Genomic DNA, 24,910 nt, shown 5'->3' with positions numbered 1-24,910 from the left:
ATTCAAAAATGTCTTACTAAACACTGCTGCTCCCCAGAACTCTTTAAGGCACCTTCACTATCCATCAGGTACCTGAGCAATATTGGAGCAACCTCGTGTTAGCTAGCAAAGGTTCCCATATGCATGTGATCCTGTCTGCAATTGCTATCAGTTATCAGGCTCTACCCAGTTGTCTGATACCAGCCTGTATCCAGCCTGCTATTGTTATCAGCCTGTATCTGGTTATCTATTACCAGCCAGTATGCAGTCCGCTGTTACTATCTGTGGTCAGCCTGTACCAGTCTGTATCCTGTCCTCTGTTGCTATTTGTTTTCTACCGGTGTCCAGTTACCTGCTACCTTCCTGTGTCTAGCTACCCGCTACCAGCCTGTGCCCAACTACCCGCTACCTGTCTGTGCTCAGCTACCCGCAACCTGCATGTGTCCAGCTACCCACTACCCACCTATGACCAGTGATCCTCTGTCCTCATCCATTCGCCAAGGTACCATCTGCCAGTACAGGTCTCTTTTCTGTTTGGCCAGCAGCTACTCCGCCAGAACCATCTCAAGAGGTAGTGACCTGGTAGCCACCCCACGGTGAGGACCAGATCCCTGTATAGGGGTTAAAGGGTGAAGACCAGGGAGGCTACTTAGATAACGCCCTCAGAGGTGACCATAAGCCAAACCGGTGGAGTAGACCAGTGGGTCCACAAACATGCTGGTCGTAAAATCACAGTTCTATATTTCCCACACAATACTGCCATATATTGCCAAATAATACAATACCCCAACAATAGAGCCATTCAGAGAACAAAAAAATACCACCATATAATACCTAAAAAATACCTCCATACACCATGCAAACAATACTGCAATAAAGTGCTCACATATCATGGCTATATATTTCCCACTAAATACTGCCATTTAATGCCCAAATAAAGCTGCCATTCATTTTCTAAATAATACTGACATAAAGTGTCCAAAGAATACGGTGTATACAGTCCTCGTAATACTGTGGTTTCAAAAAGGTACACAATTGGTGTACATAGAGCAGAGGGGACCTCTTTATCTCCAGAGTCACAAACCATCCCGGGACAGAATGAGCACGCAACTTATTTCTAATTACTCCCTTCAATTGTAAGAGAGTGCGGAAGAAAAGTTTAGAGGATTGAAAAGTCCAATGCAAGGTCATATCATATAGGTAGCCCCAGGGCCATGAAATAGGAGGTCCAACTCAGACAAGCTCTATCTCCTTTCCCATGTTCTGTGTAGAGGTCACCTCCCTCATCCACAATTGCAGCAATGTTAACATAAAAGTGGGTAAATAGCCATAGGATAATGATGTTCTTCTATCCTAACAGTTATGGGAACATGTCGGGGAAACCAAAAACACCAGTCCATCCCGAAACGGTGTGGAACAATTTCACAACGTCTCATTTTGACTTGGCCCATGGGCCCAGGTCTTTTTGGTTTATTGGCATACTGTATATTTGACTGCCATGGGACTTTCCAGATTCTCAGACTCTACTGGGTTGGGATCTGATTACACATGGGTGAATCTTGGAAGGTCAAAGCTTGAATTGGAGGATTTGGGCAGGGGTTAATTCCACAACTGTTTTATAACTGGAGGAAATGAGTGCACGAGGGAAAATTCAGTAAACCGATGCATTTAGCCGACCTACTGGAGTCTACTATTGTCTAGGATCACACATAAGTTGGTCTGCATTTGACCTTTTTCTTGACTTATTAGGTAAGGCCCATTGTTTTTTTACTTTTTCTCGACAAAGGAAGGAGCACAACCCTATGTAGACTTTTCTTTCCTTCTCATTATGTAGTCAGTAGGCCCTCCTCTTAATTGCTAGCTTTTTTTTTACTATTATTTCCATTTTTGATCTTGAGAATAATGAAAAAAGAGAATGTTTTTTATTTGCTGTCATCAATTTGCAGAGCCGGCCCTAAGAAAACCGGTTATTGAAATTCAATATTGTAATTTCAAGGTTACTGTGTAAAGAATACCGCTCTGGCAGCTGCGAGAAAACAACAATACCTTCACAAAAGAGCAATCAGGAACTACAAAAAGAAGACATTTACAAGCCGACAATTGTCATCAGAATGTTTTTTGATATTTTTTGTCAATGATATAGTGTCAACTATACAGACATGACCTGTTCTTATAAATCCAGTCTAGTACATGCCCCAACATTATTAGAGTAGATTCTGATATTTCCTGTAGTACTTGAGACAAGCAGCCTCTTTTTTCCACAGAAGTAATGCTAAAAAATAAGAGGTTGTCACAGCCCCGCCCCCATTACTAGTATGGTCTTATATCAGGTCATAACCTATATTGTTATGCATAATTGAAGCAGACTAAATGATATAACTTAGTGTGGGTTTTATGTAACCCCATCCTGAAAAACCATGGGCTTCACCAACATCTAAATTATTCTTTAAACTGTTTACCGTGGGAAATAGTTAAGGCCTGAAGTTAAAACTTGTTAGGAGGGACCTTTAACAATAAGTTTATGATAAAGTGTCCCGCCCGCTTGGACTCCCAGCGATCAGCTGTAATCTGTGGGGAAACCTGACACGTGTTTAATTTTCCTTCAGCGCCACCACAGGGGAAATTAAGCATTACACAATGTTCATTCAAATCAATTAGCTGTCGGAGTAATGGAGGACAGGACAGGTCCTCCAGAGCGAGAGACTCTCTTTGTAGTTTACGCCACTATGGGCAAGAGATGATGACCCTCAATAGAAGACTCCCTCTACTGGACAACCAATTTAAGGTGACCATACACAATAGATTAAAGTTGGATCAATCCATCCATTTCAGCGGGATCGGCCAAGAATCTAATGTGTATAGTGCCAGTCCGACAGACCCCAGGTGGCAGGATTATGCATGTCAGACTTCAACATGCTCCATCCTTTGTTACCACTGGAAATAAGACGCTGACGGAACTGTTTTATTCCCTTAAAGAGACCCTCCAGCTCCCCCAAAAAAAGATCATGCATTGGAAATGTAGTCAACTTACCTGCTGGCATCCTCTTGAATGATTCGACCTCTATTCTGTTACCCCCATTTTCCGCTTTTCAAATCGGCCACCGCTGCCTCAGACTTCGCTGTGGAAAGCTTCTTCCAAAGTCTGAGACACATCCGCACCCCCTCCACTGTCTTCCAATAAACGAGCGCTGGTTACATCAGCGGCTGCTAGACACAGCGCCGACATGGTCCGACATCATCGGCGTTCGTCCATCGGATTGGAGTAGAGGGTGTGTCTCAGACTTCAGATGAAGCTTTTCATAGTGAAGTCTGAGACTGCGTTGGCCATCTTATAAAGGAACGGAGACTGGATCATTAAGGAGCGCGGGGCATCAGGTATGTTGGCTATACATTTCCAATGTAGTCATTGTATTTCGTAGGAGGACTGGAGGGTCGTTACAAATAAATGTGCACACTCGGTCAACAGCTATCCCATTAGCGGGCCTTGGGATAGACAACCAATGTGTAGTCATGGACCGGACTCCCGGACTCACACCAATCACACATTAATGGCCTTTTCTATGTTGTTTTTTTTTTTTTATAAATTCTTAAGATTTATAAACTAACTTAAAATTCAGAAATGAATTAACTTTTTTTATTTTTTTTATTTTTTAAGGGTTAAAACTGGCCATATATATATTACATTTTCCTTGGCATATCCAATTGACTATGACTGGACTAGTTGACTAACAACGTCAATGACAATGCCCAGAGGGGAAAAAAAGCATCTGAACTGTGTTTCAACCTGTCCGATCTAATTGTTTCCCATGAGATAAGTAGTTGACTTCAGTATTTCAATGATACGTTCCAGAGAGGATATGAAAACACCCGGGACACTATATTCTGGAAACAGATTGAGAATAACCTCTATTTTACTAATATAAATCCCTGCTCACTCTTTAAGAGTCCAGTGGGCGGTCCTACTCGGTGATTGACAGCTATTTCTGTATGCTCACTTATATAAGAAGACTGTGGGTAAGACTAAGACACTTTGTATTATAAAAACTCTGATTAATCATATTGTTATTCCCATGAAACCAGACACATTTAACTTGCAATACCACACCTGACCACATGGTGTGCTGTTCAACACATAGACAGCTACGAGCAGTAGAGGGCACCAAGCACATTAGTTCAGACCAGTTTAGTTAAAGAGGACCTGTCAACAATTTGGATGTGTGTTTTGGTAAATACTTGCATCCCCCATGAAATAACAATGCTGCCTGCCATTTCTTAAAACTGCGTTATTCCTCTGTCATTCCTCCTGGAAATGTATGAATAAATGAACAACTGAGTGTTATTATTCCTCTTGTTAATAGGGTGTGTCCCTACCCACTCTGACACTGTCAGAACTGATTGGACAGTGTCTGAATGTATATGGACATGCCTCATTTAAAAAGGAAATGGTAACACCCAATTGTTACTCTATTCATACATTTCCAGGAGGTATAACAGAGGAATGGCACAACGTAGAGCTCCAAGAAAAGATACGCCAGAACTGTTATTTCATAAGGAATACATGTATTTGCTAAAACAGGCATTTGAGTAGAACGGACAGGCCCACTTCTAATATTGTGGCGCTCCACCTAGTGGTAGATATATGTATAGCACACCTAACAATTTTCCACCTTTCTCTCTTTTTTGAATATGGTTGAAAACCAAGAGGGCTGTTTAATAAGCGTGTCTTCCTGTGTTTTATGTGTTTTGATCTATGCAGCATTTATGCATTGATTTTCTTACAATTCTCCTGATGCTTTTTTTAAAGAAAATAGATATATTGCATATGAAGAAAGTGAAGCGGAAAATGAAATAAATCAGAGATCCCTGTGTCGAAGTCTTAATTTGAATCTTTCCTTTCCTATGTGGACTGAAGGAGATGCGCGTGATAATTGCAGAGCGATATTGCATTGTGTATTATGTGATGGGGGTGACTTACGAGGCGTTTCACTGACAAACACTGAGGTCAGGAGGTTCCACTTCTCCACGCTGCACATACAGTAAAATACGGCAAGAAAGTTTCCTGCGAAAATCACAAAGCAATAAGAAAACGAATCGGAATCTAGAGGTAAATGGATTTATTTATCACGTCTGATGAAATTGCGGCACCACTTGATATTTGCTGCCTGACTGATTCTGTGTGTAGGGAATTATAAATGCCGAAATAATGTCGCACCAAATGCTGCGCCCTCCCTGGGTAAGATTTGCCATGGGAATGTTCTCATGTTAGCTAAAATGTAAAGTCTAAACTTTCTTTTAAAAGCGCAATTTCAGTCAATTTAAACTAAAATAAACACACATTCAGTATAACAGTAAGAAAAAGAATAAAAACGAATAAACAGCATCAATTTTCATGCACTCTCCATGTATTCCGCTCATCCTAGACCTGCTATTTCGTGAACGGAATGTAAAAACAACAGTGAAGACTGACACATGTGCAGGGAAGTACAAGAGAATAAATGGGCAATATTAAATAGATTTAAATGTCATTTAAGGTCTGCGGAAAAATGACTGAAAATCACAACGGACACAGTAATGGGCAACATAGGCGGTTGTCATGCAGCTAGTGTTGTAGATGATATTTGATGACCAGTCAATGACTTTTAATGTAACTTTTTGATTTTAGGGGTTACCACTTTTAAAGAGGATTTCCACATGGAATCGAAACATCATCAATAAAAGTAGTGAAAGTGGCATTGCAGACATATAATCTGAAGGAGTAAGCACACAGTACAACAAGAAAGAAATAAAACAAATAGAGAAAATATATTGTTATGTAGTTTCCAGACTGAACTGCTCATCCTGGGCTTCCCCTTTCGTGAATAGAATACTAGAGAGGCAGTGAAGACTGACACACACATTGCAGTATGAGATAATATGTGAGCAATATGTGACAGATTTAAATACTATTCAAGGTCGGTTGCAATATGGATGAGGAACCCCCTATGCAAATTAATGGTGGCCATAGCTAGTGTTATAGATGACTAGTTGAATTTAAGTGTATTTTTGAAGTATAATTATTGTACAATAGAAATGTAGTTATTTATTATTATTTTTTTAGGGTATTTCCTTTTTGTATATGTAAACACTTGAGCTCTTTAAGTAAAAAAAATTGTCAGTTGTCACCTATATTATTTCTGGGACAATAAATCTGCCTTCCTAAAGTGCATGTCTGCTTTTTCAAAGTACCTCGTTATATAATACAAAGCTCCAAATCCTCTGCACAGACATAGATGATAAAATCAATACTTCCTGCAGTCACCACTAGGGGGAGCTTAGGAGCTTACTGCATACTGTTTATACATTAAACTCAATCATAACAAAGTATGCAGTAAGCTCCCTCTAGTGGTGGCTGTGGGAAGCAATGCTTTTTATTATTTAACCCTATGTCTATGCAGGAGGTTTGGCTCTTTGAATCAATTACAAAATACATAAAAACAACTGAGCTTTAACTCAAGGCTGAACAAAAAAGCATCAGTCGTCTATAGCAGAAAAGGATCATGGGAAATTCCTATGGTAATTATCCTGCAAAGAAACACGGTCAGATGTTTGTATCAAAAAGTTTGACTTCCCGAGAACCTGAATGCTTCAATCTTGCATCCCGTAACCTGTGTTTTTAGTGAAAATGAAAAATAAATGATTGCATGCCATTATATAAACTACAGAGTGAACCGATGCTCTGTCAAAGACTCGCAACGAGATGCCATTCTACACCTACGGTAATTGCAGACTGCGGTGTCATTATTTCTCCTAAACCCATTCCGGCAGCTATTATAGGGTTTTTGCAAATCCCCACCAGAATATGCTTAAAAAAAATATATGTAAAAAAAAAAAAAGCAAAAAAAAAAAAACAACAAAAACACAAAAATACTTAATAGTAAATGATAATAAGAGGTCATTGTATTCTCCATTGGGAGATGTAAAAGGTTTAAAAACATAAAAATGTAACATACTGTAAATAATGCTGTAATAATGCGTAGGACATTATCTATTAGCCAGAGTAGAGATCAGTTACAAAGAACTTCTCTGTCTTTGGAGGACCCAGCGTGTCTATACATTACACAGACAGCCCATTGATTTCAATGGGTAGCATGCAATGCTTCATTTATCCTGTGGTGGCACTGCAGGAAATCTTAACACTTGTAGTTGCCGGATCCCCTCACAGATCAGAGTTGATCATTGGGAATCCGAACAGCGGGACACTCTGTGGTCATTTTATTATCGTAGGTTGGATCCTTCTGATGAAAAGGGGTACAGTGATAATTTAGGCTACACCTGTTGCTCCCTCTGTAGTACTATATTGGTATATGGAGATTGGTCCTAGTATGTAATACCTCAGGACCTTTGTTAATATAACATTAGGATAATAACTTTTTTAAAAGCAGTAAAAATATAATACTTGACACTTTTTATCCAATATGGCCACCAGATCAAGTATAACTGGAAATAACTAATTCCTCACATGGACAGCATCTATTTTAAGACACTTTTCAACCTGCCGTGTCCATCCTTATTATATTGTTTCATGAATGGAATGCCACGGCTACAGTAAAGACTGACACTTACATAGGAAAAAGCATAAATGTGACGTTGTATAATAATACAGATCTATATCTCATTCAGGGTTTGTGGAAAGCTGGAAAACAATACCTTTATTCCCTGTAATTGTTTCTACTAGTCGTGGGTTAAATCAACCAAGTATAAAGTGGTAAAATTGAATGTTGTATTCAACGGCCCCCACACAACATAAAAATTCACAGACATGTAACACAACAGATGTAACTAAAATAATTGCCAAGAATCTCAATCAAAGACCTATTAATAATATTATCATTAATTCCATCCACGTAGCATAGAGCGCCGTTCCTGCACAGTCCCCTCCCTCATCTTACCTCATCCTCTATCCGCTGCCTCCAGTATCCCTCCATCCCGTGTGATGACAAGGTCAATGTGTCCATAGTGATGTAGCGTCATGTGACCGCTTCATCCAGCATCCATGACATCACTAACGGACAAGTCAGCTATAATGCTTTTGCATTTCGATCAAGGTACATTGTTACAGGAACCATTCCGCATAATATAAGGTGTTAAAGCGAAATTTATACAATGTGTCAGGGTGAAAAACTAAAATGCGGGCACTGTCCCTTTAAGAAGGTGAGGGGTATATAGGTAAGTGATGTGCTTAGTGCAACAATTAGCAACAATCTTACAAATCCAGGGTAGAATGGATAGCAGTGGAGTGCAGGATTTAATGAGGTAAGCAAATCCGTCCACCCCTCAACCCAAAAGAGGGGTCCGCTATACTAAGACTGATTTTTATTGATCCAAGTAAGAGAAGTTAGCTACTTCCTTCATCACGGAGGTCAGTATTAAACTTCCCAGCATTCCTTGCTTTTCCAAAAAAATGGTGATGTTATAGGCCATAATAGTTCACACTCTACAGGCATAGATTCAAAGAAGAATATCTCTGCACAGAGAAAAAAGGGAGGGTTTTGTCACAGGGAGACCTTAGATTGGAAGGGACCTATGGGTGACTGGGTGACACTAAAAAGCACTTGCATGAAAGCTAATATGGCTGACAATAGTTACTGTCAGACGACTAATCCCTGTCCCAGAAAGTGCAGGCTTTGGAGTAGCAATAGCTGCATATTCAGGTAAACAGGTTTAATTTTTTGTTTGAGCTTCACTTTAAGAACTCCTCCTGCTGTTTACCTGTTTGAGTTTTGAACATGCAGATCTTCAGTAATGGCGGGTCCTAGACAGAGATATAGCTAGGCTTTCCATCACCCAGTGAAGGGGTTCAATTTGCTGACCTAGTCCTGTATCTAAATACCCTGGCCAAAGCAACGTGGCTTGTTGGAACTCCCCCTAGTACCAGCCCCCGAGGAACATACATTGGTAGCTCTCCATGGATACGCCCCCACCGTCGTTCATGGGCAGTACCGATCTTAGGGTAAATAGTTCACTGTTCAGTACCTTCTATTAGCTGCCTTACGATCAGTGACTCCAACTTAGCTGCATAGTCTATTGGGTGTCAGGGGTAAAACAAACCTCTTTTCTCATCAGAGACTGCTGCTCTGTCCTTCATGGCTTTATCCTGTAGATCTGTTTGTTCAGACTGGCTGCTGTAGATTAGCACAAGCCCACCACAAGCTCAACAGAAAGTCAATGCACGGAGAACTAGATTTCATTACAACATGGACAGAATGATTATAACCTACAAGCAACTAAACCACCAGTGTGAAAAAGAAGAACATTAGGTAGCCGCTGTGCATAAACAGAGGCAAATGAGGCTCAAATCAACGCCCCCATACAATAAAACAAAACACTATCAATATAATAGGAGGCACATCAAACCTAAAATGGCCTAAAAATCGACTTTGATTTACACTGTGTAGGACCATAACCCTGCGGTGCTAGATCAGGTTTCTTTTCTATGCGAGATAGCAGTTCCATATAAAGGCAGATTATTTTGCTTTGCAATTCAACACAAAAACACACAAAACCCAACAATTTACTGTCGCATTTCAGGAACTATAAGTGTCTCCTATTTGTAATTACACCATAAAAATGTTATATGCGTCTCAGAAGAGGATCGCGCAGAAAAAGCCATTATGGCTTCCCTATGAGATGAACAATTAACTAATACTTATTCAAGTGTTTCCAGAGATTATCTCTCCCTCCCTGGGCAAAGTAATTGTTTTGTTGTTGCGAAACTGAAGCCCAATGCAATCAGAGTTTTTCAAAAGTGTTTAGTCTGTGGATGGTGTCAGTCAATGCACCAATGGTAAGGAATAAAGACAGGAGACTTACGTTGTTCATGTACTCGCTCAGTAGGTCTTGAAGGGCTTGTCGAACGGCGTTGCATTCGGCTACGATTCTCTCTCTCCTGTCGTCGCGTGTGCATGAGGAGTCTGCCATCAGGGCCGCCCCACTGATGATGCTCTCCAACCTCTCTTCAAGAGATGGTCGGAACCGAGCTTCACTGAAGGTCATAGGGTCTAGAATGATCTTATTCTGTAGGAACAACAAGATGAAACTTTTTGTTATTTATTTTTTTAATATCAAAATATGGGATTTGAGGAGGAAATGAAAAACAGTTGTTTGACCAAGCAGGAAAAAACTCTAGTTGTACCCCTATCCTATAGGTAGGTAATGGGAAATCTATCTAGCATGCCTACTAAGTGTCAGCTGATTTTTTTTGGTGCTAGTTTTTAGACTATGTTCCCACACTTAGGATTTGGTGAGGATTTAGAATTCTGCGCCTAAATCCTCATCAAATCTACTCGTTTTCCCCATCAAATGCAAGTCAATCATGTATGTTAAATGTTATGTGACAATCCTGTAGCCAATTCTAAACAAAGAAGCACCCTGGCGTGCCAGTACAATCAACAGTCTCATTATAACAACTGAGCATGTGCAGGAATGAGAATGCCTGTAGGTGGAACTTGAGGAGAGGATGGCTATTCAAAGTGGCGCCTGCTACAAAGACATTTTATATGACTAGAAAATCACACTAAATTAGTAATATAAGTGTAGAATATAATACATACACTATCTTGGGTTGTGTTTACCATATAAACAGTTATTTTACAGACCGGTACATGTACCATAGTTGATCTTGGGATTTTTCATATTCTATTTACAGCCAGGTGATCATTTTGTTAAAAAAAACAAACAAACTTATAAACAACCATTGGTTTGACAGACATCAATAAAACATAACTTGATGCGGTCTGTCTAATATTCTTGTGGGGTTGATTTCTCCTACATCCTCATGAATTAGTTCAGCTATCAAAATGGATTTGATGGACTTGAGTCAATGAAAGCAACAGGTGAACCATAAAATTTTACTTTTCACTTGTTGGGGAAGGAAAGGAAGGAAAGGGGAGGGAGAAAAAAAAAGAAGAAAAGGAAGGGTGTGGAGGGAAGGGAAGGTAGGAAGGGTGTGGAGGAAAGGGAAGGGATGAAGGGTGTGAAGGAAAGGAAAGGAAGGGTGTGACGAAAAGGGAAGAGAGGGAATGGTGGGTACAGAAGGAAGGAGGCAAGGGTGTAAAGGACAGGGAGCAAAGTTGTGAAGGAAAGGGAAGGAAGGGTGTGAAGGGAAGGGAAGAGAAGGAAGGGTGGGAAGGGTGGGAAGGGAAGAAAGGAAGGGAGGAAGGCAGAAAGGAAGGAAGGAAGAAGGGAAGGAAAAAAGGAAGGAAAGAATGAAAGAGGAAGGAAGTGTGTGAAGGAAAGGGAGGAAAGGGAAGGAAGGGAAGGAAGGAAGAGAAGGGAGGAGGTAAGGAAGAAAGAGAAGGGAGGAAGGAAGGAAGGAAGGAAGGAAGGAAGGAAGGAAGGAAGGAAGGAAGGAAGGAAGGAAGGAAGGAAGGAAGGAAGGAAGGAAGGAAGGAAGGGTGTGAAGGAAAGGAAAGAGAAGTAAGGGTAGGAAGGGAGGAAAATAAATAAGGGTATGAATGAAAAGGGAAGAAAAAGAAGGGTGGGGAGGGAAGTGAGGAGTGGGAAGGGAGAAGAAAGGAAGGGTGGGAAGGGAAAAACCTACCCGTAGAAATTTTTATTAACTTGCTGGACCCTCTAGTCCCCCAATTGCATGCGTGAAATAGATATTGAACATATTTTTGACTCATTATAGAAACTGAAATCAAATCAGCAATTTTTTTTAAAAAAATACAGTAATGATGACAACTTCAAAATCAACCCTTTTTCTGATTTGGTAGGTAATATACATTAATGTGAAAAGTGTTTTTTTTATGTTTGGCAAGAAATCCCTCAACAGATGGTTTGCTGAATTAGTTTTTGTTGTCTAAAACAAAACCACAAGGTGACCTCTCAGCCTGGTAACCGGCATCAATTACACTTTTATCGAGTTTTATGGGGCCTTTAGTGTTCTACTAAACGTTACAAGAGAATCTCTTCCAAAAAAGAAGACAAAAAAAAAAACGAAAAACAGAGGGCTTGACCTGAATCAGATACTACAACATCAGCATTAATTCTTCTTCTGGCATAGAGGCATAAATCAGATACCGCTTCTACCTAGCAGACCTAGATTCCAATACTGTACTTTATACCAAAGAGTCAACAGATTGTACGATGGGAAGATAAACTGTATTGCTATATTAAAGAACACCAAAGTAAAAATAAAATCTGAACAGCACTTACCCCCTCTTACTTCTTGCTATGCTATCACATGTTGAAAGGGTGAAGAAAGTAAAAACAGTACAGTCGATTCAAAGAAAAAATGCCTCTAATTATGTCATAGGAGGCATCAATATTGCCCTTATAAGGTAGGGAAAATTGGGAGAGCCTAGACTGATGTGTCTGTGGTTGGGAGGCAGCTTGCTGCAAAAGAAAGCTTCCCAATTCTTATGGCTGTAATGGGAGACTAGACAAATTAGGTCTCCGGGATATGCTTTTTTTTTTTTTATTAACCCTATTCTTGAAAAATAAGAAGGCCTTGCAATACAATGTATTTTAAAAACTTCTCTTCCCCTCTTTGGGTCCCGCTAAACTGAGCGGCATTGCAGGTAAACATTGCAGTGGCGCTCAAGTCCATACGTGGGTCCTCTCACAATCTGTGCAATGTATTGGACACCCGTACATTGCACAGAGAGGCTTTTTGTTGCTGCTGAGGCTTTCCCTGCCAGGAAAGCCTCTCTGTGTAATGTATGGGCGTCCAATACATTGTGAGGACTGTGAGGGAGATGGGTAGGTCCATGTACAGACTTGAGCACCGCTGCATGGAGGGATGGAGAGCATTTTTATAAAAGACATTGTATTGCAAAGAACAGGAGATTTAAACAAAAAAAGATATATCCGGAGAACCCCTTTAATGTTATAATCTTCAGATCCAATAAGGCCTTATGCACACAATGGTATTTGAAATCCATATAACATGGATCGAGAATATGGTGGTTATGTATTTCGATAGGGTCATATATTCAGTTGTATAAAAATATTGACCATTTTCCATCAGATGCCATATATCGGAATAAGTCCAATATGTGGCAATCCACATGGACCTAGGTAGCTCGCAAAATGGTCCCCTATTGTGTTCTGTAGTACGGACCGAAACGCAACCAAGAGTAACAGACAAAAGCTCGAAAACGGAGAAAATGGAGCTGTGAACAATTGAATGACGGGAAGTGAAGATTCCTCAGCCGGGATGGGAACATCCACTTAAGCTAGGAGGGTTTTTGTATGGAACTGGGGCTGCAAGGTATCAAGGTCCAAACATGGGGGATGAAAAAAAGAGGCTAAGTATATAAAAAAATTAGAACAGGGGGAGGAAACCTCCAGCTCACCAGTCCAACGCCTGATATTTCTGCTTCGCTCGGATCTCCGCAACGGTCCAAGGTAAACAATAGTAGGATGAAGAAAGTTGATCCAGCGCTGCAGATATGTGGTTTAAAAAGGAACGTATTCCCAATTTTATTTGTATCAAAAAGCTTTAAAATTCGATATCAGGTAAATTTTGGCATCAAGGCAGTAGTAGGTAGGTATATTGCGCCTACGCGTTTCAAGCACGTCAAGTGCTCTTAGTCATGGCATCCATTCACTCACTAGGACCCAAGAATATGGGCTTATATGCTTTGTTTTACTAGGTGGGGCCAGGAAGCCTTCTGGATTAGTTAATTGCAAGCAACTTATGTGTTTCTAAACCAAAAGAGGCTGTCCTGCCTCTAAATATATGAGTATGATAGTCTCAGCTCAGAATAAATGCTTGTAACCTGTTTAACTCATATTAATACATACAGGAACCATTGTACAAGCGATGTTCACTCGATTCCTATATCTGGATTATATTGTTTGTTTACTGTTTTTATTCATTTTATACCATGCGTCTGTATGTAATATGATGCGGTAATTTAATGACTCTTGCTGTTGCTGCATTAAATGTAAAGGTCCCCCTAGATAAAAAGGCGGACCGGCTTCCCGGAGAACCGCGTCAAAGAAAGTAGTGGAAACCTATATACATGCATATATTTTTTAGGTAAGAAATATTCTTATGTCCTATCATCATATATACAAGAAAAAATAATAATGTATGTGAATATATGCATGTATATAGGTTTCCACTACTTTCTAGAGAGAACATTGTTGTCGTAATACAACACAAAGCTAATTACTATTTTTACATCTTCAGCTGTATTATCTAAGATTTATTCTTTTATATTATGTTAGATACGCTTAAATTTCAACTCATTATGTGTTGGTTTTCTAAAGCCTGATTTTAAATGTCTATTTTTTCTTTCTAAATGTCCTTTTTTACACACAATTTTCTTATTTCGAAACAAGATGTAACATTGGTATATGTTCAGGAGCCATTCACACACAGGTATACAAGCCCAACAAGGGTTTAGATGCACTCATACTTAATGTGGATTGTTGGAATCCCGTCTTTGACGCGGTTCTCCGGGAAGCCGGTCCGCCTTTTTATCTAGGGGGACCTTTACATTTAATGCAGCAACAGCAAGAGTCATTAAATTACCGCATCATATTACATACAGACGCATGGTATAAAATGAATAAAAACAGTAAACAAACAATATAATCCAGATATAGGAATCGAGTGAACATCGCTTGTACAATGGTTCCTGTATGTATTAATATGAGTTAAATTGGTTACAAGCATTTATTCTGAGCTGAGACTATCATACTCATATATTTAGAGGCAGGACAGCCTCTTTTGGTTTAGAAACACATAAGTTGCTTGCAATTAACTAATCCAGAAGGCTTCCTGGCCCCACCTAGTAAAACAAAGCATATAAGCCCATATTCTTGGGTCCTAGTGAGTGAATGGATGCCATGACTAAGAGCACTTGACGTGCTTGAAACGCGTAGGCGCAATATACCTACCTACTACTGCCTTGATGCCAAAATTTACCTGATATCGAATTTTAAAGCTTTTTGATACAAATAAAATTGGGAATACGTTCCTTTTTAAACCACATATCTGCAGCGCTGGATCAACTTTCTTCATCCTACTATATAAAAAAATGTTTGCCCCCCAGGTATAAAAACAGTTTTGGTGTTCCTTCATCTAAGTCTTCTCAACGAACCTGCAAACTAATACAGATCCAGAGAATATTGACCATGGTGTAGTAAAAGAGCAGGACTCGAGGAGCATCTCTCTTGTTATTTTTATCCACATCAGACTAAATGAAATACATATCACAAAAAAATGAATATCAGAAGCCTCATCAAACACATCAGAAGAGAAAGATGAGGGGAAACCAGACACTTGAGTATAAGGCAGACAGCGCGGCCAGACTGGAGCTATGAACACGCTCGGTGGTTATGTGACCACTTGGCAGATATTATCGACCCTCAGGCTCTTTTAATCACTCCAGCTCTCTAATAGCTCAGAGACGCTCTCGGCAATGCTGTCATTTTAAGATAGATAAATGGGCCAAGTCTTTGTTGTGCTGTATAGTCCTCTGTTGTCTCCGAGCAGCAGTCAGCGAACGCCTAATCATTAACTAAAAAGTTCAGCTTATTATCCTCTCGAATACATTCTGGAGCTTTGCAAAACTTTCTGTCACACCAGCGACCAGCACAGATGGACAAGCACAAGGAAAACATATGCTTACTTTATTTATTGTACACATTTACTGTATTATAGAAGATTAATTGGCTGGACCCGCATGATATCTGACTAGGGGAGATTCCATAATAATGGAAAGGCAATATCAGCTGTCCTCCAAAGAAGTCCTCCAGAGACACCACTATCTCTTACTGTCCCATAAACTGTCTCAAATGAAGTCTTTAATCTGCAGATACTGTCCCTAACACAACACAAGGAAAACACTAGGAATCAGAAGCAGTGACAACTAAACAGATCAAAAACCTAGAGAAACCAATCAAGGCAAAAGATAGAACAACTGAGACAGGATAAAACTGAACAACTAAACAAGACAAAACACGGAAGTAAACAAGGACTGAGGAAATAAAAGACAGAACTGGAAAAACAGAAGACTAGGTTGATAACACACTATCAATGCAGAGAAGCACAAATAAAACACACATAGTATAGGGCAGGAGAGGCTTGGCGTGCAACGTGGAGATTTATATATATATATGAGAGCTTTTTATTCTGTCAGTTTGTGAGTATATGAAATAAAGTAACAAAAGATTGTATCCAACACTGCAGTCTGTGCTATGTTTGTCTGCTTTTATCCTTTGCAGAACCACTTTATGTGAAGGCTGGGAAACCATGCAGTAGACACAACAAAATTGTTCTGATACTTCATCATCTATCACACCTAACCTACTTGCTATTGAGGATGGTGCGGAACTTTCGTGGAGTCAGTGTGTTGAATTTGTATCCAGACCATAAAGTGTGTAGCCCCGTTGCATATAATTGTTATACACATAGTATACGCTATAACCGCCACCTATGCTGGAGCCAGATATTTTTAAAAAGAGGCAGCCCAATCAGGTCGCTCTCTCCAAACGAGCCTCAGTGGCTCACATAAGTGTGGTCATCTGACCTGCACTAATGAATGAGTGGAGTACTTGAGTTAGCTACTGCCCCTGCTGCTGCTTAATAGCTAGGAGATGACGAGTGTGCAGGAACGGACATGCAGCTCGTAACAAATATTCCATTCATGGTGCATACCTTTTGCAAAATCTTAGAAAAAGACTAACATTTTTTAGATTAATAGGTTCAGCTAAAGAATTGACATCAAGTGAATCTCAGAGACAATATTCCTAGTTTTTCTATACTAGATGTTCTGCTGTGATTGCTTATGTATATTTTGTGTTTGCAATATCTGTAATTGCATGTTGTTACTGATTATTAGCTTGATTTGAATGAAGGAATATATAATAGGATCTGTAATGACGGGGTAGGGAGACAGACAGGTGAGCCCTAATCTACCCGCCACTCAGTCCCTGCCTACTTGCAACGACCCGTTCTAGGCGACGGGGTACAACTGGGCGACAGTCCCTACGCTCAGTAAGTGCACGACAGACAAACAGACAAGGGTACACAGAAGCTAGGGAAACGGGGCAGCTGCCCACGGAGACACCGTGAGCAACGAGAGTAGTGAACGAGCCGAGTCAAACCAGGAGTGCACGAGGTACAAAACGCTGAGCAGGAGAGTGGTCAGTAAGCCAAGGTCAATAACAAGCAGAGGATCAGTAGTTCAAGCAGCAGCAGCAGAGCCAGGAAACAAGCAGAGCAGAATCACAGGCAAAGGAGGAACAGGAAAGGCAGGTATAAATAGACAGTGGGCGGGAGCTAGCTCCATTTGGCCAGGCTGTGATAGGCCCTCCCACTCCTAAGCCTGCCATCCTGAGTGGTGGAAGATGGAGTCAGTCTCACAGACATAGGAGCAGGTGCAGACTGATTGCCCACGGGCGTCTACACAGAAGCTGTGTCTGGCAGATCCTTTACAGGATCAGTATAAAACTTACGATAATGTTGAGAATTTACTGTCATGCTCAAATTATTTAGTGCCTGGTCAGAACCAACATGGGGGAACCAAAGAGTCCAAACCAAGTAAAAATATTAAATATATACTGAGCTGCTGGTTCATGCCAAAAAACCCTACCAAGGTGCAAAGACAAAAGAGTCACATGAGCCTTTAGGTGGCCATACAATTTATACTTATTGGTTCAGCAGATTTCAGTGAAAAAAAGGAACTGGCATGTTGAATGTCAACATGCCCGATCCTTTGTTCTCAAGGGAGATAACTTCCGGCAGAAGTGTCTGGCAGCAACTAATTCCTCTCTTTCCATTAGGAAAACATGGATGACTTCTCCATACAAGAGCTTGCATCTGTGTGGGGAAGTCAGGAGGAATAGGTGTCGGGAGAACATCTATTGAAGGTGTATGGGCACCTAAAGGCCATGTTCACACGGCATATGTTCAGGCTAAAAACTACCAGGCTGATTTCAAGGGAAAACAGCTTTTGAAATCCAGACGTGTTTGGAGCTGATGTTCAAAGTGTTTTTGCCAATGATTTGTAGCGTATTTAGAGGCGTATTTTCGAAGCCCTTTTTGAAGTGTCAATAGGAAATGGCAAAAATTAGCGAGTAAATCTCTTCAAGAAGTGTCATGTTACTTCTTCTTTACGAAGCGTTTTTTTAATCCAGCAGCCTAAAAATACGCTTCGTATAAATGACAACTGGTGTAATTAAATTGCATTTTGAGGATAATACAAGTGTTTTATACACATTAGATAGAAAGTTGGTTAATGGTTAAACAATTGTTACATTGTAGATGATATTGGCCGCGACAGTTGTTACAAGTGGCCATATATGTTCGGTTGCACCATGAGAGTAAGGGCCGATGTATTTCCATAAGTGACATTATTAGAATGATGCCGAATTCCACACCTACCCATGGGTAAGCGAATGTACATGACACCTCCACATGCCTGCTCTCCTCCCCTGTGGGTAGGTATTTCTCAGACAATCGTGCGTGCATCAACCGAGTGACCCATACGAGTACACTCAACTACTAGAGACAAGCGAACGAAAAGTTCAAACAAAAATGACTCTGTTTCAGAAGATGACGGTCTTTCTTTGGTTGGCTTGAACAATCATTCGCTGTTAAATTATGTCATTCATTATGTTTGAAATCGTCCATTTTCATTAACTAAGGCCACCTCTAGTTTTGTGCCGGCTTTAAAAACCATCATTTTCAATATAAAGATGTCGAAGAGTAATGTCAGCAAGGCTGTGAGAAAGAGGGCTACAACGGCAACAAAGTTTCCGAAGATGACTAAAGAAAAGCCATTTTGGAATCATGTATTAACAAATTCTGAGTTAATAGAGGGTTGACCCTTATCCCTAGCTAGAGCGAACTGCGACTATAAAGAGTGTCTACTGCTCTAGAAGACCCACTGTGCATTCATTGATTTCAAGTGGCACATTGTAATGCTTAATTTTCCCTGTGGTGGCGCTGCAGGGGAAATGAAGACTTGCTATCAGGTTTTCCCACAGATTTCAAATGATTGCTGGGGGTTCCGACAGCAGGAAACCCAGTGATCCACTCATGATTGAGCAACAAAAAGAGATTATCCAAAGCAACGGACTTGTGCTTAAAACTTCCTGTAGAAAACTCATGATATTACACTTCTTTGCTATATAATGCAAATTTTTTAAGGCCCACAATGGTTTTCTTGTGGTAACCCTAATCTCTTAGGAAACTCGTGTGCATAGTACATGTGCAAGCAATACCAGAAAGTGAAACTTATTTGGGCTTTATCCCCCTGAACAATTGCACTATGTCCATACAACTGCTTATGACTCCTATTTCTAACCTTAAACAAGACCAAACACGGAAGCAAACAAGGACTGAGGAAATACAAGACTAACCCACTGTCTGCACGGAGTAGAGAGACCCTTATAATCCTGATATTTTTTAAACCGGTATTTTTGGCAGGCCATTTAGAGCAGTGTTTCCTGGTGTCTGAATTTGAATTTAATAACACAGAATACATTTTGGGTATGTGCACACTCTAACTCAAAAATGCCTGAAAATACGGAGCTGTTTTCAAGGGAAAACAGCTCCTGATTTTCAGACAATTTTTTAAGCCACTCACGATTTTTTCGCTGCGTTTTTTACGGCCGTTTTTGGTGCTGTTTTTCTATAGCGTCTATGAAAAAGGCTCCAAATACGGTTTGAAAAACAGCCGCGGAAAAAAGGGCCCGTCGGAACAGAACGCCGTTTTTCCCATTGAAATCAATGGGCAAATGTTTGGAGGCGTTCTGCTTCCGATTTTTCAGCCGTTTTTTAGGACGTTTACGGCCCGAAAAACGGCTAAAAGCACTCTGTGTGAACATACCCTTATACTGTCGTGATTTCTTGATCAGTCATCAATAATAAAAGAACAACTAATTATAATTGGAAATGAAAATGTATAAATGCATTAAAAAATGTTCCGAGTTTTTATCCAATTCAAGTATATCGAAGACAGAACCTATCTTGAGATACCTATATAGATACATGAAATCATAAATCACTTTCACAGAATCAGAGGAGGCCTGGAAATGTTTTATCACCACCTAATAAACTGAAGCCTATAAAACACAGCTCCATAAAATGGCGTATCCATAGAGAGAAATCTACGGGAGCTGCAGAATATTCTAGAGATCGGAGGAACACTACACTGTAGGAATAAGTATTTGGTTTGGTATGGCATATCCAGATGAAGCAGAGCTGTATTTTCAGATGTAGCAATGTTTTTAGGTTTAATAAAATGTATAAAGTAAATAAAAGATATATTGTGAGCCAACTTTGAAGAGATTTGTTCCATTACTCCTCCAGTTGCTATTTGGGGCCCCCTGCACAAGGGACAGTAATGGTGCGGATTTTCCATGCGGATTTGTGCACCCAAAATCCGCAGTGGATTACAGTACTAGCTGTAAAAGTTTTCACACGGATATCAGAGTACGCTAAGGATTATAAAATGGGTGAAATCTCTGGTAAATATGCACCAAAATCCACACAAAATTGCTGTGGATTCGCTGCAGAAAATTCTGCAACAATTTGTAGGTGTATTTCGGCACAAAAAATGTATGTGAAAACCGCTAACAAACTGCATCTCATTCGTTTTAATGGGAAAATGCCTCGTTGTTCATACGTGGCTGAATTTTCCGCACACAGAATTGAAATCCTTATAGCGAAAAAAAAGTTATGGCATGTCGAGTGCGAAATCCGCGTAGCCATACATGGATTAGCCACCCTAAATGGGGCAAATTTGTGTGCGGATCCTTGGCAGAAGTTTGAGGGTAAGCCTCAGATTTCTGCTGCAGATTCTCTTGAAAGTTCCCCATTTGTACAAAGTCAAAAGCGGCTGAAAATTACATTTTTGAAGCTGAAAAAGTTTTTGGAGGCGTTTTTTAGAGGTGTTTTTGGAACGTTTTTTCATTGACACAATGAAAAACAGCTCCAAAAGCGACTCAAGAAGTGACATGCTCCTTCTTTTTACAGGCCGTCTTTTTACGCGCCGGTTTTTAACACAGCAGCGTAAAAAGATGCCCCGTCTGAACTAAATGCCATTTTTCCAATTTAATTCAAACGGCAGATGTTTGTAGGCGTTTAGCTAGCGTTTTTCTAGGCATATTTTGAAGCGTTTACGCAAATGTCAAATGTCAGCAATTTTATCTGAAGATTCTTCCCCTGTACCTTCAAGATACTCATCATGTCTTGTAGATCGTAAAATGATTCTTAGGAAGTCAAGAATATGTGCGTACCTTTGTTTGTGTGGTGTGCTCTGTGTGTTGCAGGGATTACACTTAAAGGGTAACTGAACTTTTAAAAAAAATATGACATGTCATAGTAATATGTCAGAAATTTTGATCGATGGGGTCTGAGCACTGAGACCCCCACTAATAGCTATAACGAAGCGGCATAAAGGCTCGGGTAAGCGCTGCGCCGCTTCATTTGTGATCGGCTTTTCTCCCTTCATAAATGGTCATACACTATACTTAATGAGGAAATCCACCAACCAGTGGTCTTCTGAGATATCATAACTACACAGGGCTGCCATCAGTAGAGTCTTGGCCTCATACAGACAATTGGTCAGGCCTCCTTGGGCTCCCTTCTTCCAAACTTTGGATCCCATTATAAATTTTTATGGACACTTGACACAAATAAAAATATTTTTCCAGTGTAAAAATCATGTTAACTCTTTTACCACACATGGTAGCATATGGATTTGTGGGTCTTGTGAAACATATTTGTTGAGTCCACGAAGAATGGGGAAATACAAGACAAACTTGGGACTTGTGCATTCCCACTAATGTAAAGTAAACGGGCACCATATTTGCACATTAATAGTAGGGCCACTGTGTAGGTCCTATGGGATGACTAACAGTTGGATAGTGAGAGCTGACATGTGAGAGTGTGCCCCTTTTGGACTCATTTGACTGGATCCCTGACAGGAGTACCTCCTATACTACCCTGATGGTGGCACTGTAATTGTGAGTGCAGACCTGCCCCATTTCTCAAAACTATATTGTTCAAAACTTTCCAGCACTGCTTTCTGATGCGACTTCCTACGGCCCCTTCTGCACTATGATTTGCTTTACGTTTTATGTGTACGTCTGCAAAAGCTCCCGATAAGGGCCAAAAGAGCTTATGCCTCCGTTGAGCGGTATACGTCGGGTTTACAGTTTTTTGCTGAATAGGATAGAGTAGGTGACTATGATATTCTATCCAAAGGGCATCCAGTAAACAACTTATACTTTTAACCCATACTATAATAGCCTGTGTGGCATTCGTTACAGGCCAACGTTAACAATAAACGTGGAAGCTCCTGACGTCATTACCCATATATCAGTTATCACTGAAGCTTTACTGTGTAGAGTGGTGCTGTCCCACCCCTGCCGCAGGGGTCCGCACTTCTTTCACCCGCAGTCTTCTTCCCGCTAGCAGTCGGAGTCCCCAAATTGGAAATCAGAAAGCTTCCCTCTTCTAATGCTCTGCTCGGGAACTCTGACCCTGGGGAAGATCCTGACGTAACTGTCCATTTGACTCCGGCTACTAGTGTCCAAGTAGATGACTACTGAGAAGTGATCTCTGTAGAACAGGGTCAGTCTATCATGAATGGTGGATCCTGTGTTACCTGTCAGTGTATTCCTGCCTGTGATGATAAGAGTAATCTCTACAGAACAGGAAGGGTCAGTCTATTATGAAAGGTGGATCCTGTGTATCTATATATAAGTGTTTGTTATCTGTCAGTGTAATCCTGCCTGTGATGATAATAAGAGTGATCTCTGTAATCTCTACAGAGGTTATATATTTATATATATATATATATATATATATATATATATATATATATATATATATATATATATATATAAATATATATAGATATATATATGTGTGCGTGTGTGTGTGTGTGTGTGTGTGTATCTGTCAGTGTAATTCTGCCCTTGATAATAATAATGAGATGGTGCTGAGAAGTGATCTCTGAAGAACAGGAAGGGCCAGTGTATTGTGAGGCTTAGTGGCCAGATTGAAAACTGCAACATATTAGGATTATTTTTTTAATATAGATGATGACAGAAAATAAAAAAAAAATCACCAAAAATTCTTTCAACATATGTTAAGCATAAGACTGAATTCACACAATAAGTCATTTTCTGATGACACATTCATTTTAACCCCTTCCTGATTCCTGACATCTGCTCTATATACAGATGTAGCAGTCTTTATCTTGACTTTTAACACATTAAATACACAGTGTCAAAATCCTTTATCTTGACTTTTTCAATGACCTTTCAATGGCTTTTGTTGTGTGATATCACGCTGCAGCAAGTTATCAGAGTCAAGATACAGTTGGCTACTTCCGTATATGACGCAGGTCTGGTGGGGGAGTATGGAGCAGGTTCACAGGCTGAGCCTGCTCCATGGAGTGAGCATGTCGGGTGTGTGTACCAGCCAACGCTTCAGTGTAACGTGTGGGATCCCTCTTGAGCGGGATCCCGCTTGTTTAACGCCTTAGATGGCGCTGTCAAAAGCAACAGTGCCATTTAAGTAGTTAGAAACAGGGGTGGGCGACCCCTCTGACGTCATATCGCCCCCCCCACAACGCTATCTCAGGGTCCCAATGGTTGGCATGGCAGCTTGGGGACCTGATGAAGGCCCCCATGTCTGCCATCTTTGTACTCCTATGAAGCCTTAATTCCGGCACGGCTTCATAGGAGACTGTCATTATAGCATCTGGAAGATACTGGGTCATAAGAAACAATCCTTTTACTGCCCCTTTAAGGCTCTGGTGTTTTGTTTAGTCGATGCTATGTAACAAATGTCAGCAACGAATGCTGAAAAAGTCATCTTAGCTCCGTCTATCAGCACGCTGCTTCAATTAACCAACATGTGCTTGTTTCAGAGAGTTTTCAAGATGGAAATGTCACTAATCTGATTACAAAACATCAGTTCTCATATACGCCTGGCGCTTTCCAAAAGTTTAAAAAATGCCCACTTGTATTTCCGAAGCTCAGCGAGAAGCAATTTTTGTACTTAGCCGTGTCAGTTTCATTTACAATTCATGATAATTCAAGCAAATATTGGAGGTAACAAATTAGAAAGACTGTCAGCCCATTTAAGGCATGATTTATGGGTTTTGGAATGTTATAGCTGAATTAGATGGTCACGCTTCAATAATTCAGGAGGATTAAGTCACCTCTTCTGAGTAGATTCAGTAGGAGGCTTGCTCAATTATCGGCTAATGGCTGCATATTACAAAGGTAATGTCACAATCGAGCAGGGTTTGCGCTTGAGAAATTTGCCTTTGGTCTAAGGAAAGGCAAATTTTGTACTCTGTCCCGATCCAGAATCCAAAAAGAAAAAAAACACATTCCATATTGGAAAGCAAAGCCACAATCCAACGTATATGGAGGCTGGAGATGTCTTTAGCCGTTCAATGTTTGTACCCCTTTAAATGGGATAAGTGGAACCAGATGAGTTTGGGAAATGCCTAATGGCCAAACATGGAGTTTTTCTGGTTCTTAATGGGGTTGTTTAATTTTATGGAATATAAACATCATAGAGGGGGTCCCATAGAGTAGAGAGAATCAGAAGGGTCCTATAGAAAGCCATTTGTCAGACGCTAAAAGGGAAAATGTATGGCTGGTTGCAACCCCAGCCCCGGTGGACAAAACTAATCGCCAAGGGGTTTTAGTAGTGGGACCTGTGTAGATCAGTTGATCGCTTGGCCAGCTTTAATTGGCAGCTGAAACAACTTTCAAGCAGCAAATACCTAATTTACATAGACAGGTTAAAAGGGGTTACCCCACTATTAAATATCATATTCATTGTTTAGATCATAAAAATTAACAATGTTTCCCGTTTACATGCTGTTAAAAGGAATGATTTATTTCATTAACTTCCATAGTATGGCACCATCTGTTATTCAAAGTGTATAGCAATGTG

General features: G+C 40.3%; 1 protein-coding gene across 5 annotated transcripts in view; it reads right to left on the bottom strand.

Moving 5' to 3' along the window:
* Window positions 1–24,910, bottom strand: part of CTNNA2 (catenin alpha 2) — a 1,837,255-nt gene that overhangs the window by 1,360,322 nt on the left and 452,023 nt on the right. For all 5 annotated transcript variants that reach the window (XM_075855983.1, XM_075855957.1, XM_075855967.1 and 2 more), the window contains exon 7: window positions 9,829–10,032. In XM_075855983.1, the coding sequence (XP_075712098.1) occupies window positions 9,829–10,032 (204 nt within the window). The remainder of the gene's footprint in view (window positions 1–9,828; window positions 10,033–24,910) is intronic.

The sequence above is a fragment of the Rhinoderma darwinii genome, chromosome 1 (assembly GCF_050947455.1).
Source record: "Rhinoderma darwinii isolate aRhiDar2 chromosome 1, aRhiDar2.hap1, whole genome shotgun sequence".
NCBI lineage: Eukaryota > Metazoa > Chordata > Amphibia > Anura > Rhinodermatidae > Rhinoderma > Rhinoderma darwinii.
This window is presented reverse-complemented; position numbering and strand designations above follow the sequence as displayed.